At 51.6% G+C, this 15,325-nt stretch overlaps 1 protein-coding gene across 3 annotated transcripts; it reads right to left on the bottom strand.

The window, feature by feature from the left end:
* Positions 1 to 6,882: 6,882 nt before the first annotated feature.
* On the bottom strand, positions 6,883 to 15,108 carry REM2 (RRAD and GEM like GTPase 2). 3 transcript variants are annotated; one of them, XM_014856335.3, is made up of 6 exons: positions 14,970 to 15,108; positions 11,205 to 11,330; positions 9,632 to 9,973; positions 9,314 to 9,387; positions 8,365 to 8,572; positions 6,883 to 7,972 (listed from the first exon to the last, which is right to left on the bottom strand). In XM_014856335.3, exons 2-6 carry the CDS (start codon positions 11,305 to 11,307, stop codon positions 7,677 to 7,679), a joined length of 1,023 nt encoding a protein of 340 aa, XP_014711821.1. In that variant the 5' UTR covers positions 11,308 to 11,330; positions 14,970 to 15,108; the 3' UTR covers positions 6,883 to 7,676. The 3 variants fall into 3 exon arrangements, with proteins under 3 accessions (XP_014711821.1, XP_070360143.1, XP_014711822.1); XM_070504042.1 differs by lacking the exon at positions 14,970 to 15,108 and having other exon boundaries at positions 11,205 to 11,418; XM_014856336.3 differs by lacking the exon at positions 14,970 to 15,108 and having other exon boundaries at positions 9,632 to 9,967; positions 11,205 to 11,418.
* Between the last annotated feature and the right edge of the window lie 217 nt (positions 15,109 to 15,325).

Raw genomic sequence — 15,325 nt, 5'->3', positions numbered from 1 at the left:
AATCGTTTAATCCTCCAATGACCCTCTGAGGTAGATTCTTTTATCTTTGTAAATGAGGAAATGATACCGAAAGAGACTAAATAACTTGCCCATGATTACACAGTTAGCAAGTTTGGGATGCCAATCCAGGCAGTCTAGCTCAGATCCCTTGATCTGAATCTTCACCGGCCTCTCAGCACTCCTGTGGAAGCCAAGGCCTTGGAGTCCTGGGGAAGTGTCACTTTTTCTATCTCTATGACTATAGTTCTCGGTATACCCTGAGTTTTTCAACTTGCATGTCCGCTAATCTTACTCTCTTCCTGCTCCTCTTCTGCTGCTCAAAATCCTGTCCTTTAAGACTCTGAAGCTTTCCTAGTTGGAGTTGATTTTCCTTTTCAGTATTCTTTGTCCTATTATAGGTCTTATTCTGCCTTTATTTAGAGTTCTTTGTAGACTCTCTTACTAGATGATTATAGCCTGATGAGGCCAGCCATAGACGTGTCCTTTTCATTATTGCTTTGCTTTGTGCATATTACATGTCGGTTGAATTGAATAATCCCTCTCTGTTCAAATCAGAGCCAGGCTTTCCAAAGACCATCCCTTCTAGTGTGCTTTCCCTGGCAGCCTCATCCATTCCCTCCTCACTCCTCTAAGAGAAGAGGCAGCTTAACTCCTTTTGGTGTTACCATGGTAGCCTGTGATGCTTTCTATCTGAAGTGCTGCTTGCCATCCACCAGAGACTGATGTTTCCATGGCAACCAGGTGAAGTCAATAGTCATGAGCTGGATGCAGGAAAGGAATTCTGGTCGGAGAAGCTGTGTGTCTGAATCTTCTGGCTTCAAACATCCCTTCTCCTCCCTTCCAACTTTTGCATTCTGTATCCAGAACTGATTTGCTCTCAAAGCGTGCTCTTGGTTGAGAGAGCTCTGTGTGTTTGAGGTGAAGCAGACCAACCAACTTAGATCATGTGGGAAGGTGGAGGCAAGAAAAGAGCTGATCAAAGATCACTTTTAAAAGTTGGATGAATTCTGTTAGCTGTCCCAGATGTTCTACTCTCAAAAGCCCTTAAGGAGTTGGCTGGAGTTAGTGGAGAGCCATTAAGCAGTTATTTTTGAGGGCAATGGGTAGATGGATGAGGTGCCTGAAGATCAGAAAGGAGCCAGTCAATGCTGGGTTACAGAAAGAGGAAACAGTGACCTTGGAAGTCAGAGACTTGTCAACCTCTTGCCATCCAGAAAGGATGGGGAGCTTCAATCAGCTTTCAAGTATTGTGAAGCCTACTTGTTTGGAATGAGTGGTGCGGAGAATTAGCCACCTCCTCCCAACTCCTGGGCCAACCAAGCCAAGGGACCCGAACCTTGTAGTAGAATGCTCACACTGGAGCACCACTGCATGGTTCAGATCCCTCTTCTGTCACAAACTAGCTGAGTAAGGTTAGGTGTTACTTCACTTCTCTCACTCAGACTCCTCATCTCTAAAAATGAAATGATAACAATAGTACCTATCTCAGGGATGTTATGAGGATTAAATGAAATGATACGTGTGGATAGCTTAGAACTTGCTAGCTTGTGTTTACTACAGCCATCATTATTCCCATTCCTCTGGGTGCCTACACACTTGACTTTCTACCTGACTTCATTCTCCTTTCCAACTTCAGAGAACACGCAAGATTTAGAGGGGGAGAATGAGGGTGGGGTGAGGGTGGGGCAATGGTGAAAATAAACCTTAATTGCTCGTGGGCTAAAGTCCCAGGCTCACAAGGTCCCAGGTCACATACAACAGGCCTAGCTTTCAGGAAAACAAATCCCACTGGCCCAGGCTCTTTCCATGCCTGAAACTCTGTATAATGAGATTATAACCAGACGGCTTTGAAAAATCAAGATGAGCCCCCCCCAGGTACCTTCAGGATACCTGGTGCCCTTTGCTTTGTCTGGCTGGGGGAAATCCCAGTGTATTCTCCATTACAGCCCTTTACCTAGCATCCCTCCTAACCTCTCCCAAGCATTCCTATAGCACCTGCCTTTGTTGGTCTCTAAACCTGGCCCTATCTGGTATTTCCCTGTCCGAATAAGTATTTTAAATCAGCACAGGTCCTCTGCCTGAAGACAAGTTATAATTTGAGCAAAAAGCAGAAAATTGTGCAGTGTAATACCATCACTTAGGCTTAAATTGCCAATCTTCTCAATTCTCCCCAAACAAAAGATCCAATGACAGGTTACCTGTGAGTTCTATGGGAGGCATGTTGGCCCATGTGGACCACAACTTAAATTTGTATCTCTAGAGTGATGCTGTGCTTTGAGAGGTTAGCAAGCTGCCCAGGTGCCTGAATAAGTCACAGCTTGCAAAAGCATTACTTCACTGCTTGTTTGTTTCATACTTGACACATTCAAAGATATTTGCATTTTTATTTTATTTTTTTGCTGAGGAAGATTAGCCCTGAGCTAACATTCACTGCCAATTTTCTTCTTTTTGTATGTGAGCTGCCACCACAGCATGCTCACTGACAGACAAGTGGTGTAGGTCCATGCCCAGGAACTGATCGCAGGCCGCTAAAGTGGAGTGCACTGAACTTAACCAGTAGGCCACTGGGGCTGGCCCAAGATATTTGAGATAGATTTTTTTTTTAAGATTTTTATTTTTTCTTTTTCTCCCCAAAGCCCCCCGGTACATAGTTGTGTAGTTTTTTAGTTGTGGGTCCTTCTAGCTGCTCAGCATAGCTTGATGAGCGGTACCATGTCTGCGCCCAGGATTCGAACTGGCGAAATGCTGGGCCGCCGCAACAGAGTAGGTGAACTTAACCACTCAGCCACGGGGCTGGCCCCTGGCCCAAGATATTTGCATTTGTATTTAGTCCTCATGACTATCCTACAAAGTAGGGATTATTATCTTCATTTTATAGTTAGGAGAGCTGAGGTTCAGAAAGAGAGGTTAAGAGTGGCTTTGTCCACAGACCTCCATCCAGAACTAGTGGGCCTCAGTGCTAACTAAAACCCTTGCGAGGCTCCACTGAATTTATATTCACATCTTGACTATACAAGGCCACCAAGCTGTGGAGGCATGACATCAAGATTCAAGTAGATGAAAAGGGTCCTTGAGCATATCCATCAGAGAGCCACCAAATGATAAAGGACTAAGAAGCAGGATGCTCTTGTCTGGTTTTGGGGCCCCTTGATAACTTGGTTGCACCATCCGGCCAAATTTTGCTGCCTTCTGTCTAGAGAGGGTCTTTACCTCATCATGTGGTGGGCTGCCCACCATTTCTCCTATGCATTTCCTCATGTTTCATCACACAGAGTTTCTTTTCCTTCTTTCCCCCAATCTATCCACAGCCTACATACATCCTTCAAGGCCCAGTTCCTAAAATATGTCTTCTAAATGTTTTTTCTTTCATTCTTAGAGATTCTTAGAGCACATGATGGTGCTAGATGGTCAGATTACAGTTTGCTGCTGTTTTGGCCATGGTAGTGCTGTCACTGCCTTGTTCTGTCTCTCCAGGTCAATTGTAAGCTCCTTAAGGGCAGAGATAGTATCTTCTCTGTATTTTTTTCCCCATAGGGCCCAGCACAGTGATACATGTGGCAGTACTTGAGGGGAACAACAAGTATTTGTGGATGAAAGATAAAAATGTCCAGGAAAAATTTACTTTGACTGATGTGGATTGGAACCATGTTAGATTAACAAAAAGATGTACATATGAGTGGCCTTTCTGGGAGTGAAGGTTTAACACAGAAGACTTGTGAAGTGTCCTTCCATGGCTCCAGCAGCTTTTCAGAAAAGGAGAGCCCCTGCTCCAGTCTCTCTCTAGGGAGGGTTAGATGCATCAGGGCCTAATGGCCCAAATGTAAGCAGAGGCCCAGAGCAGAGGGATACCTTACAAGACAGGACTGGCCTCACCTCTGGCCCCTCAGGGGAAAACATACACAGTCTATGCTCTTGGCCAATGAGGAGGCCTTTTGGGCCAGGGGGCATGGCGGTAGGGGAGTGGGCAGGGGCTGGGCTGGTAAGAGGCACAGACCCCAAGACAAAATTGCAGTGTTTAAGAGGATCATGAGGGCAGGGAGGACCTCACCCGGCACAGGCAGCTCCGGCCCTGGCCCTGTGCTGATCTCCCAAGAGTCCAGACCAAGCAGCCTGGCCCTACTTGGCCTTCATCAGAGGGCGAGAGAGGAATGGCCTGGCTCTCAGAGAAGACTCCACCTCTCCTGAGTCTGGCGGGAGCGTGACTTCAGCTTCCGTCTGTTCCGAGCTCTTCCCTGTAGGCGTCTGGAGGGAACACACAGATGGGTCGGCTGATGGGACTGGCTGAGTTGGGGGGAGGGAGGCTTATGGTGTGTGTGGCTCCCCTCATGGGGAGATCCTGCCATCATCATCTTCAGTATGAACATTTTAAGCTTCTACCACACGAAAGGCATTGGGCCTTCTTGTTCCTCATCCTCCCCTCTTGACACATTTGACCACTGGTGGTACTCTTCCTCTAGCAAAACCCTCCTCCTTAGCAGTAGCCACTACATGCTCCATCCTAGTTCTTCCACCGCCTCTGTGGGGGCTGCATCTCTCCCTTCCTCATTTGCCTATCCTCAGGAATCTCTGTTTGGTCTGTCTTCTTTCTCTGGAACACCAAGTCTTTGACTTGTTTTAAATTATTTTATTTAGTTTTTGAACAGGTAAGGTATGCCATAGTTAAAAATTCAAGAGTTAGAAAAAGGGAATACAATGAAAAGTAAACTTCCCACCCCTGCCCTCCACCCACCCAGTTCTCCTTCCCAGCACCAATCAGTACCATCCTGGTTTGTAATTTAATGGGTCAGACCCCTTTGGAAATCTGATAGAATCCATGAACCCTCTTCTCGGACAAATGCATGACTGCACTAACTATCAGATTGTACCCTTTCACAGGAATCACAGACCTCTAAACCCACGTGTGGTTTGAGGTTGAGGCTCCCAGCCTGTATTGCACCTTCTCCCTTTATAGCTTCCTCAGCATAATTTGTGGGTCCCTGTGCAAAATCAAAATGCAGCACTCCTTTTTCAAACAATTTCAAGACAGTGAGAGCATTAAACTAACCATGGGACCCTCTGTGACTGCACCCATGAAGCCAGCCCTGCATCTCATTCTTCCCTCCAGCTTCTCTTTATGGTGATTATTCTCATAGCCGTCTCTTGCCCTCACTTGTTCTGAATTTCAGACCCAGCTGTCCAGGGAGCTGCTGAAATTCCATGTGGATATTCTTCTAGCATCTCGAACTCAGTCTCCAAAATGGAGCCATTTACCCCTTACTTCCTCCGCCCCTTAACTCCTAGTTCCTCTCCATCCTCCCACCACCCGTGACTCCTTCCTTTCTTTATACCCAGCCTCTCAGTTGCCAAGTCCCATCAATTCTGACTCTCAAACCCGTGCCACCGCTCCTTTCCCATTGGCCCCTCCTTTCCCACTGCTGTTTCTTGCAGGCTGTCCCATATGCCTTACTGTGATTGGTCCCTAAGCTCAGCTCCACAGGCCTTGCCTCTGCTACTCCAATCTGATCTGTGCACACCTCTGCCGCTTCCTCTTCCCAGAGGACCATCCTGGTCATGTCACTTCCGCACTCAGAGACCTTCAGTGACTCTCACTGCCTACAGAATTGGTTACAAACTCCTTTGCCTTGTCCTTTGCAGTAGGGCTCCAAACCTTCTCTTACCCCGCCTCTTCATGTCCCTGAGGCTTCAACCCAACTGTAGAACCATCTGGTCCCTTAATGGGACCAGTGTTTTTTCCTGCATTTTAAAATTTGAACTGCCTCTGTTCATGATCCCCAGAGTTCAGAGCTGGCTTATTCCCCTAGAGCCATGTAATTTCTCTGGCCCTTTCACCACAGCCACTGCCCATGACCCCGCCCATCATGTCGTCTGCATTTCTTCTACTGTCCTTCATCTTCCCCCCATCCTTACCGGAAGGGGAACCTCAGATGCAAAGCTGGATAAAGTCACCATTAAGTATCAGGCAGACATGAGTGGAATCCCATCTCTGTTCCTTATTGACCTCAGGCAAGTTGCTTAAACTCTCTGTTTCTTCCACAGTAAAAGAGGTAGTAAAACCTTATGTCATTAAAGAATTAACGGACAAAGTGAATAAAGTCCTAAGGATAGTGTCATTATTCATATTATCATCTTATAACCACTTGTGCTGAGCTGGTCCCTTTTGGCTCCTCCGCAGCTGCAAGGACTCAGGAGACATCTCATCCTCTTTCCATCAAGTTCTGGGGGACCTGCATGGGGTGGAGTGGAGGCCTGACCCTCAGGTAGCTGTAATGTATGTCTAGGGATGAGTGGAGCTGCTGCCTCTGCTCCCTTTGTTCAAACTCGTGGCTCAGGCAGCAGCAGGCGTGGGCGTCCCCAGGGGAGGCACTGACAGCTTCAGTTCTCACACGGGCTTTACAGGTGACAGCTGGGGTGATGGGGCCCTGTCAGGGGAGGTGCAGACCGGCCCCATTATGCTCCAGCTGATGAGCCTCCCTGGTGGATGGGGGCCAAACCCTGAACCAGCCCAGGTCATAGCTGAGTATAGCTCCGGGCACTAAATGTAGCCTCCAGCTGGCTCCTTGCAAGATAAGGTGGGGTAAGGAGATGGGGCCTAGAGACTGGAGACTTCGTCCCTCCCTCTGTGTCACTAAGTTACTAAATTACTTCTAGCAGGTCCCTGCTCCTCTCCAAGCCTGTTTTCTCATCTGCAAGGGGACTCAATTATCAATAAGGGCCGGTGGCCCCCTGTTAGGGACCACGCCAGGACTAAGTCAGTTCTGGAGCCTCCCTAGAGATTTAAGTTCCTTGCTCTTCTGGGCCTGAATTTTCTCGTCTGCAACAGTTTCTATCAACATCCATTCTTTCCGTGGGGGCTTTGACAACAGAGAGTCAAAGTGAGCAAGTGCCGTAGAAAAATTCTTTATTGAAAAGGGAAGGGTGGCCCCCTTGCTGGTGCCTCCTGGGCCCTAGCCGAAGCAGGGTTGCCACCGGCTCAGGTCTTCACGCTGGCATCTGAAGGCAGAACTGGGTCCCCACTTTACCTTTAATAACCTTAAAGGGGAAGTGCCATGATGGCATGGTAAATCACAGAATTAACGCTGGAAAATAGCACTTCCAGGCCCTCGCCTTTAAGAACTCCTTAAAGGGAAAGTGGAGAAGCACAGCAGATGACCACTAGAACGTTTTAAGTCCCAAAGATGCGTCTTCGTGTCATTACCTTTAAGACTCTCTTAAAGGTGAGGCATATTCGCGCAGAGTACAAAGGTGGAAAACTGTAAAGGAGTCTACAAAGCACTTTGCCAATTCTCGCTTTTAGGATCTCTTTACAGGACAGGTGGTCAAGCGCGAATTAATAAACAAAATACCTTGCAGCACTATTTTCCTTCCGGCCCGCCGGCACCCGCCCCGCCCACCGGCCGCCGCGCGCCCCCGCAGGTCTGCGTCCTAGCCTTGTCGGCGCTCTGCGGCGGGAGGTATCCAGAGAACACGCGATGGCGGGGGCGGGGCTTGGGGGGGTGACATCCGCCGGCCCCTCCCCCGCCGGGGTCTGGGCCCGCCCCGCGCGGCCACACCAGGGCGTCCTGGGAGTTTTTGGTTTCCTAGACGGTCTTCACAAAGGAAGCCGGACAGGGGCGGGGCAAGAGCGCGAGCCGAGGGCGCGGTGACCATGGCGACCGCGTGACCATGGCGACCGCTGCTCAAAGCACAGAGAGGTCGTGACACGACCTGGAGCGCTGCTTGAAGAACTTGGCGTTGCGCGGCACCAGGTTGGCAAGGAAGCGCTTGGCCTTCTTGGTGAGGCTCTCACGGCGCGCGGGCGGCGCGGGGCCCTCGGGGCTGCCCCTCTCTGGCCGCTGGCGCCCGGCACGGCTCCGGCCCCGCCGCAGCCGGATCTGGCGCACCGCGCCCTCGAAGAGCTCCCGCGTGTTGTGGTGCAGCGCGGCCGACGTCTCGATATGCTTGCAGCTCAGTGTCCCTGCCAGGTGGCGGCCCTCTGCAGGAAGGGGTCGGTTCAGGCGCCCGCCGGGCTGCACTGAGCCCGGGGCGGGACGGGGCGGGGCGGGGGTGTGGGGGCGGGGGACACCTGGGGAGGTCGCGGGAGTGCAGTGGAAAGGGATGGGGCAAGTAAGAACAAGGCAGGGATCAAGCAGAGGGCGGTGGTGGTGCGGAGGGGCGGGAGAAGGGAGCTTGCAGAAGAGGTGAGGGGGACGGAAGAGAAGGGCTTCTCAGGGGCCCAGGTGTGGGCATTGAGAGTCTACTCTTAATCTGGGGCCAAATGCAGCTGAGTTTGTGCACCCGTGAGGGCCTTTTGGAGAAAAGATGACCTGGAAAGGAGAGGGTCCCATGAGGTTGCAAGTATGGATAAGGTTCAGGAAGGATACCCACCCTCCAGTGAGACCTCCCGGGAGCGGACCAGGTCGCTCTTGTTTCCAACAAGGATGACAGGCAGGTCGTGGTGGGGCCTCCCAGCCCGGAGCCGAAGTAGGGTCTCTGGAACTTTGGAGAAGCTTTGTCGGTCGGTGACTGAGAAGACGATGAGAAAGGCATCCCCGTTCTGAAGGCAGTGGTCCCGCAGCCACCCCCCTGCATCTCCCTGCAGATGGGGAGAGAGTCGTGGGATGTTAGGGCTGGAGGAATGGGAGAACCTGTCCAGGACCTACATCTCAAGGATGAGGAATCAGGATGTGAGGGCGAAGCCACCTGCTTGGGTCAGCAGAGCTGGGTAATGGCGGAATCTCCATACCCAGAGTGTGCTTGTGGAAGGAGGAGAAGTTTGTAATGTGAGCCCCACGTGGGAGAACTGAATTGGGGACATAGGATCCTAGACTAGGGTAGCCCTTCCTGCTTTCTTATGCCTAAACTCTTAATTAAAAAATGAATGCTATTCAAGTGTATGTAATATGGCCTCTCATTTCTACACAGTAACCATTTGTATCCAAATATCCCCAAGTCCTCACTCTTTTTTTTTTTTTTCCTTCCCTGATATTCCAGAGCCCTGAGCTCTTGTCCTGTCAGATCAGACTCTTCTAGGCTAAAAAGTGTATGGATGGGGTCAGTTGCAGGGTGTTCAGCCTAGCTTGCAGCTGCAGGATTTGTCAAATTCAGGTCCTAATTTGCCTCCGGGGCAGAAGATCCTGGAAAGACAGTGGCTCTCGAATGCCATGATTTGCACACTGGTGTGGGCCTTTGCTCTATGAGCTGATACATACGAAAAGTCAGGTTCCAGTACATGTTGAAACCAGGGCCTGCAGTCCCACCAGCCTTCAGCCAGTCTTTGCCCTCCCCAGCTGTCCCAGGTTTTGTCCCCTGCTTGCAGCCACATCTTAGTTCTCACCTGTTCCCAGATGTCATAAACAACTAGAGTCACTTCCTCCTTATCCACCATGATGCGTCTCTCATAGGTGTCCTCTGTCGGGAAATAAAGACAGGGAATAGAGTCCATTAAGAGGCTCCCCAACACCTGTGAGACCTGGTAATCAGGGATGCCTCAGATCCCAGCACCAGGGACCCCCTCCAGGAAGGTTGCCACAGACAGCATTGGAGCAGCATCTCTTAGATTCTGGCCTCCAGGGGCTGCTCACACCTTGAGCTCTTCCATCCCTGACTGGGGCTCCAGAGACACCCTCAACCCTTGCAGGGCTCCCCCAAATACCTGGGTTTTCCGGCTCATGAGCACTGTCTCCCTGGAGACCACCGAAAGTGCCTGCTAGGGTGCTCTTGCCCACGCCGCTCTCCCCCACCAGCATGACCTTGAAGATGCCATCCTTTTGGGTTGGGGCTGCCTCCCCTGAGCCCAAGGAGTCAGAGGAACCAGAGGATGAGGCTTGAGGTGGCCAGTCAAGTTCATCTACAGCCTGGGCCCGCAGCAGCTGGTGCTTGTAGGGCACAGGCATACTGCCTCTTCGTCTGGGAGCCCCTGGGGCAAGGGGTGGCCCGCCCCGGTCCAACCCTGCCAACAGTTTCTCTGGCTTCTTCAGCAGGGTGGCATCTGTTTCTGGCAGGGCAAAGAGAAGGAAGCTATGAGAGGGGTATGCCTAGCCATCTGCAGAGGGCTCAGTCCTGGCTGCTCTGGCTTCAGAGGCCCAGTCAATGACCATGACCCAGAAGGAGCTGAGAATCTTTGGTCTGACCTCTTACACTGAATTCCCCCAGAAGCCTGAACTGGTGAGGATCCAAGGAGCTGACTTAAAGTCTTGCCCAATGTGGTTTCAGCCACAACCTATTCAAAACAAGCCCCATGCAGGGGAGGCACCTGTGGGTAGGCTCACACACCCACTCACACTTCACACTGACACAGAGGCACACCCCCAGCCCTAGGCCTCTGGCCCCAGGACTGCCCCTCCTCTGCCAAGAGGACCTGCCCCCTACTGCTTCCTACACTGGAAGTCCCCACACTGGGGAGATGAGACACACAGGGGATGAGAAACTGAAGCCTCTGCCCAGGTTCTGGGGGGTGGGTATTGGTTGAGTCAAAAACTTGGTGGGGAGCCTGTTCCCAGGGAAGGAGCTTTGCTCTCTCAGATGTGTGTATCGGGTCTCTATGGGTGTGTGAGAGGGGCTGCCTCTTCCTGTGGCCCTGTAGGTGAGCATCCCCAAGTGCATGGCTGTGTGTGAGAATCCTCCTGCATCCCTGGCTGTCCCTGTGAGTCTGAGAGAATATTGTGTTCATGGTGTGGTCGAGGGAGGGAGGGAGGGAGAGAGAGAGTGAGAGAGCGGGAGCATGAGGGAGAGGGAGAGTGACAATGCATGGGTCAGGGGAACTGAGAAGGAATGACAAACACAACAAAGGGGGATGGAGAGAGGCTGGAAATAGCCCACAATCAATAGTTGGCCAGCAGCCAGGGCCTCTAGGAGCCAGAGAAACCCTTACAACAGGTCCCCAGGGTAGCCCCCTGCCCATGATTCCCTGGCTTGTGGGCTGCCCCTTCCCTTTCTCTCTTCCCTCCTGCCCGTCCCATCCTCTTGGGAATGAGGCTGACCTAGGGGCTAAGCATCACTTTCCCCAGCGAAGCCCTGGGAGGGATGGGGGAGGGAGCGTCTAGGCAGCACCCCCTTTCCACCCCCAGCCCTAGTGTCCGAGGGAGGCCCCCCCCACTTCCTGAGTTGCTCTTTCCCTCTTGCTGTTTAGGTTCAAGCTCCTTCAACCCCTGGTTCTGACCTCCCCACCAAAGCTTCAGCTCCCACTCCCATGGTTTCAGCTGGAACCTGCCCAGCTCAGCCCTCACCTGGTGTGGGCGTCCCTGGTGGGGAGGCCTGGTGGCTGCCGGAGGGGCAGAGTGCTGTGGTTTCTGTGTCCGTGTCCATGTCGGTGTCGAGGTCCGTGTACATCGGTGTGCGTGTGCGTGTGCAGCCTGGCGGATCGCAGCACCGGCTCCCTCACTCAGCAGCACTGTCAGCTTTTCCCTTTAAATACCAACCACCCCCCCCACCCCCAACTGTGCCCTCCCCTGGACACCTGGGGAAACTGGCCCGCCCCCTGATGAGGTCACACATGCTAATGAGCAGTGATGTCAACGGGATTCCCTCCTTTCTGCCCCCCCTCCTTTGTGTCGTTTCCCTGTGGGAGCACACACACTGTGGAATCTGGTTAAGACATGAACAGAACAGTCAGAGAGGCAGAAGAAACAGGGTTCAGAGAAGTCGGGCAAGGGGTCAGTGGGTAAGGGAGCTGAGGATGGCAGGAGGCAAGGACAGAGGGACGTCGTTCAACTCTGTATCCAGCCCTCTTGCCCAGTGTCCAGTTCAGAGTGGGTGCTCATGGCTAAATGGGGGGGCTAGAGGCAGAAACCAAAAGAGATGCAAGGACAGGGGGACAGTCACCCTGCCATCAAGCTTCCCTGCCATCCTCTCCTTCCCCATTAACACCTCTTCTGGGCTAAAACCCACAAAAGTACCCATTTCCCAGCCTGACCCCTAGGCAGATGGGGGCTTTGAGAAAGAGATGGCTGCTTTGTCCAGGCAGCTTCATTTTGTCAATAGGTTCAGGTGGGCGCAAACCATTGGGGGGATTTCCTCCTGTCTCCCTCCCTGCTAGGCCCACCAACCTAGTGTTCATCAGGGCAGGAAAAAAGGGAGACCAGAGCTAGCCCTCTAGAGGTTCCTAATCCCAAATGGGGAGTGGGGAGTGCCGGCCTCCCCTCCCAGTGTTCTCTGGGGTAGATGAGGCAGCCACCAGGCCTTCTGGGCTACACAAGGCAAAGTGGACACACGCGATGTCTACCTCTTTTTGGGAAGCCAGGATGACATGTCTCCGTCACTGCTCCTTTTCTGCCCGTTCCCTTTCCCTTCGGGCTCCCATTTTTGTCTTCCTTCCTGACACACTTACAAGCACCCAACACACATTCCGATTTCCTGGCCCCTTCTCACCACATTTTTGCTAGGGGCTGTGCTAAGCACCTTTATCTCCTTTCATCCTCATAATCCTAAGGCTCAGAGTGGTAGGTGGGTGGGCTGTCCCCAAACCAATCATGCAGCTAGAAAGGGGACACCAGATCTTTCCAGTGCCAAAGACTGTTTCTCATCTCTCTGCCATGCTGCCTTCCTTGTCTTAAATATTCCAACTGTCTCCTATTATTGGGAACAATCTATATTGCAATCTTCAGTGGACTTGTCCAATCGAAGAGGCAGAGTACTCTTGGGACTGACGTGCAGTGACACTTCACTTATCTGGAAGTCAACTACGAGGCAACGTTGTGGGGTCTAGAGGGAGCAGCTACAATACACATGCACTTTATTCATTGGCTGGACTCTCCAGTCCTCAATCACAGCCTAGTTGCCCTCAGTTTATTCACATATTAATGTGTCCATGTGTGTTCCTGGATTCATAGATTAGAAGCACATTTAGAGCAGCAAGTGACTCCTGATAGCCCTGTAGCAAGGGTAGCAACACCACGAAAAACCTCTAAAACGGTCAGACGCATTTAAAAAGTGGTCTAAGGTCACTTGGCATTAAGGCAAACAGCTTCCCTGACACTGTTACACCTTCTGAACACAGAGAGCCATTGGTTTCTATGAATGATCCTCAGCTATCCATAAAAATCTATATTGTATTACAGATGTGCCGAAGATGAGTGTAATGTTTTAGAATGATTTCCTTCCAAAATAAATTTTTAAAAAAGTTTTAAATTGGGGCGGAGCCGGTGGCGCAGCAGTTAGATTTGCATGTTCCGCTTCGGTGGCCCAGGGTTCACTGTTTTGGATCCCGGGTGCTGACGTATGCACACTTGGCAAGCCATGCTGTGGCAGGCATCCCACATGTAAAAGGTAGAGGAAGATGGGCTGGGATGTTAGCTCAGGGCCAGTCTTCCTCAGCAAAAAGAGGAGGATTGGCAGCAGATGTTAGCTCAGGGCTAATCTTCCTCAAAAAGAAAAAGTTTTAAATTGTAATAGGCTGAGCTTTATGTATCTGGAAAACCCACTGAGGTGGTTGGATTCATTTCTATGATACCAGGTAAGGGTGAGTGAGGAGCTTCAGACCCCAACAAGGATTCTTGACCATGACTTCTGCCTGCCCTCAATGCAGCCTTAGGCCACAGGGGCTGGCTGGGTTTCACCTTAACCACCATCTCTCTCGTCTCACTAGTAAGAGGCTGTGCACTTGCCCATGTCCAGGCTCCCTCAGGAATAGGAGGTCCTGTGGAACAGTGGGACAAGGATGAGATTTGGAATGGAACCAATCCAGGTTTAAATCTCTCTCAGTAGAAACTAGCTAGTCTCCTAATTTTTCTGAAGCTGCTCCTGGACCTGAATTGGGGTTATGATGCCCATGGCACAGTCTTATTAGGAGGGTTAGCTACATATGATAAATGATCTGGTGCTCAGCAGGTTGCCAACTATTTGGTGCTCTCACAGCTTCAGGCTGTGTGGCTGGGGGTCCTTCTGCCCTCCCAGTGGGGCCTGGAGCTTGGTCCAGGCCCAGATTCTGTTCCTTAAGGACTGAATTCTGGTATCTACTGTTATCTCAGATTCCTTGCCTGATCCCATCTTATGCTGAGAACACCACCCTTCTCCCCACCAAGAGCCTTGAGGAGATTCGCACACCCCTGATGCTGGGCACACCCCTGATGCTGGGCACCTTGGAAAGCAGTGTCTATCCTGATAGGACCTGACGTTGCCTCTTTTCTTTTTCCTTGGGCCACGGTGAAAATAAACTTGGGTGACTGCTCCCCGGTGCCCCACCCTCTCCTGGGTAGGACCCTCTGTCTTGGTTTCCCCATACTGCCTGTACAAGGCCAAGCCCCTCTCCCTGCCAGCCTGGGGCTTCCGTCTGACAGAGGTAGTGCTACTGCTTGCACCTCCTAGAGCACACACCCAGGGCCTAGAGAAACTTCTTTCAGGCCCGTGAATCTATACACACAGGCCTTCCTAGCGACCTCTTCCCTCAAGTCCTCCCCCCAGCATTCTGAAGGATTCTCCTAGGAGCATTCTGTTACCTTAAATCTTTGTCCTCTCTCAAGTTACAAATACCCCCCAAGAGATAAAAGGTTTCGAGCGGGACAAGGAATGAGGATATCAGGGTGGAGGTTTTTGAGGTGGCTACGGGGGAAGAGAGGGCAGAAACCAGTGATGCAGAGGCATGGGCAGTGGGGCTCAACATTCCCTGCCTCACTGTCTTCACTGGCCTGACATGGTGGGACGCAGGGAGGGATCGTCTGCACTTGGGGAGGAAGGCGCAAAGGGAGAGCAGTGAGTGAGGATGAGGACCTCTGAGGGTCTGCAGTGAAAGCAGCTTGGGGCTTTCCGAAGCCAAGATGCCAGGGTCCTAGGACTGCACCATGTCCTCTCTCTGCCACTTCCCTAGGCTCTTGCTCCCTGGGAGAGGGCACATTATGCAGTTAGTGCTGGTGAGGATGTGGACAGGGCCCCTCCACCAGAGTGGCAGGGATAGGTCAGGCCTGGCAGGTAAGGGCCAGGCTGGGAGGGAGGGGGGTGCGTTTCCCTGGGGACTAGTTCTTTTAAGGAATGCTCTGCTCCTGGGACAAGACACTCACCCCCACAGGCTCCTTCTGTATCCTTTGTCCAGATTTTGACTTCAAACACTGGGACAGCTTCTGTCACCTTGCTTACCAAGAGTCTGAGTTCCAACCTTTCTCACAGATCATTCCCTCCATCATCTTCTCCAGTTCTTTGGCTCTGGTCACACTGCTTGCGCTCCTGTCCCTTTTCTTAGACGGTCCAGGGTCCAGCCTACAGCCCTAGCCCTCATATCTGCTTTGTTTGCTTATCCTGTGGACTTTCACCCGGCCTAGAATTTATAATTCTATTCCAATGACTGACGGCATTCTTTAGAATCTAGTTTGGGTCCTCTTCCAAGAAGACCTCTTGGATTTGACCAAGGTGATGTCAG

This window comes from Equus asinus, chromosome 2 (assembly GCF_041296235.1).
Source record: "Equus asinus isolate D_3611 breed Donkey chromosome 2, EquAss-T2T_v2, whole genome shotgun sequence".
Lineage (NCBI taxonomy): Eukaryota > Metazoa > Chordata > Mammalia > Perissodactyla > Equidae > Equus > Equus asinus.
Note: the sequence above shows the minus strand (reverse complement) of the source record. Positions and strands in the feature narration are given on the sequence as shown.

What these genes read in the sequence shown, in the direction of transcription:
- REM2 (XM_014856335.3), bottom strand. Translation starts at nt 11,307, where the DNA reads ATGTACACGGACCTCGACACCGACATGGACACGGACACAGAAACCACA. An exon ending in TTTATGACATCTGGGAACAG is followed by an intron (nt 8,573 to 9,313) that starts GTGAGAACTAAG and finishes CCCCATCTGCAG; the next exon opens with GGAGATGCAGGGGGGTGGCT. An exon ending in CCGGGAGGTCTCACTGGAGG is followed by an intron (nt 7,973 to 8,364) that starts GTGGGTATCCTT and finishes CCCTTCCTGCAG; the next exon opens with AGGGCCGCCACCTGGCAGGG.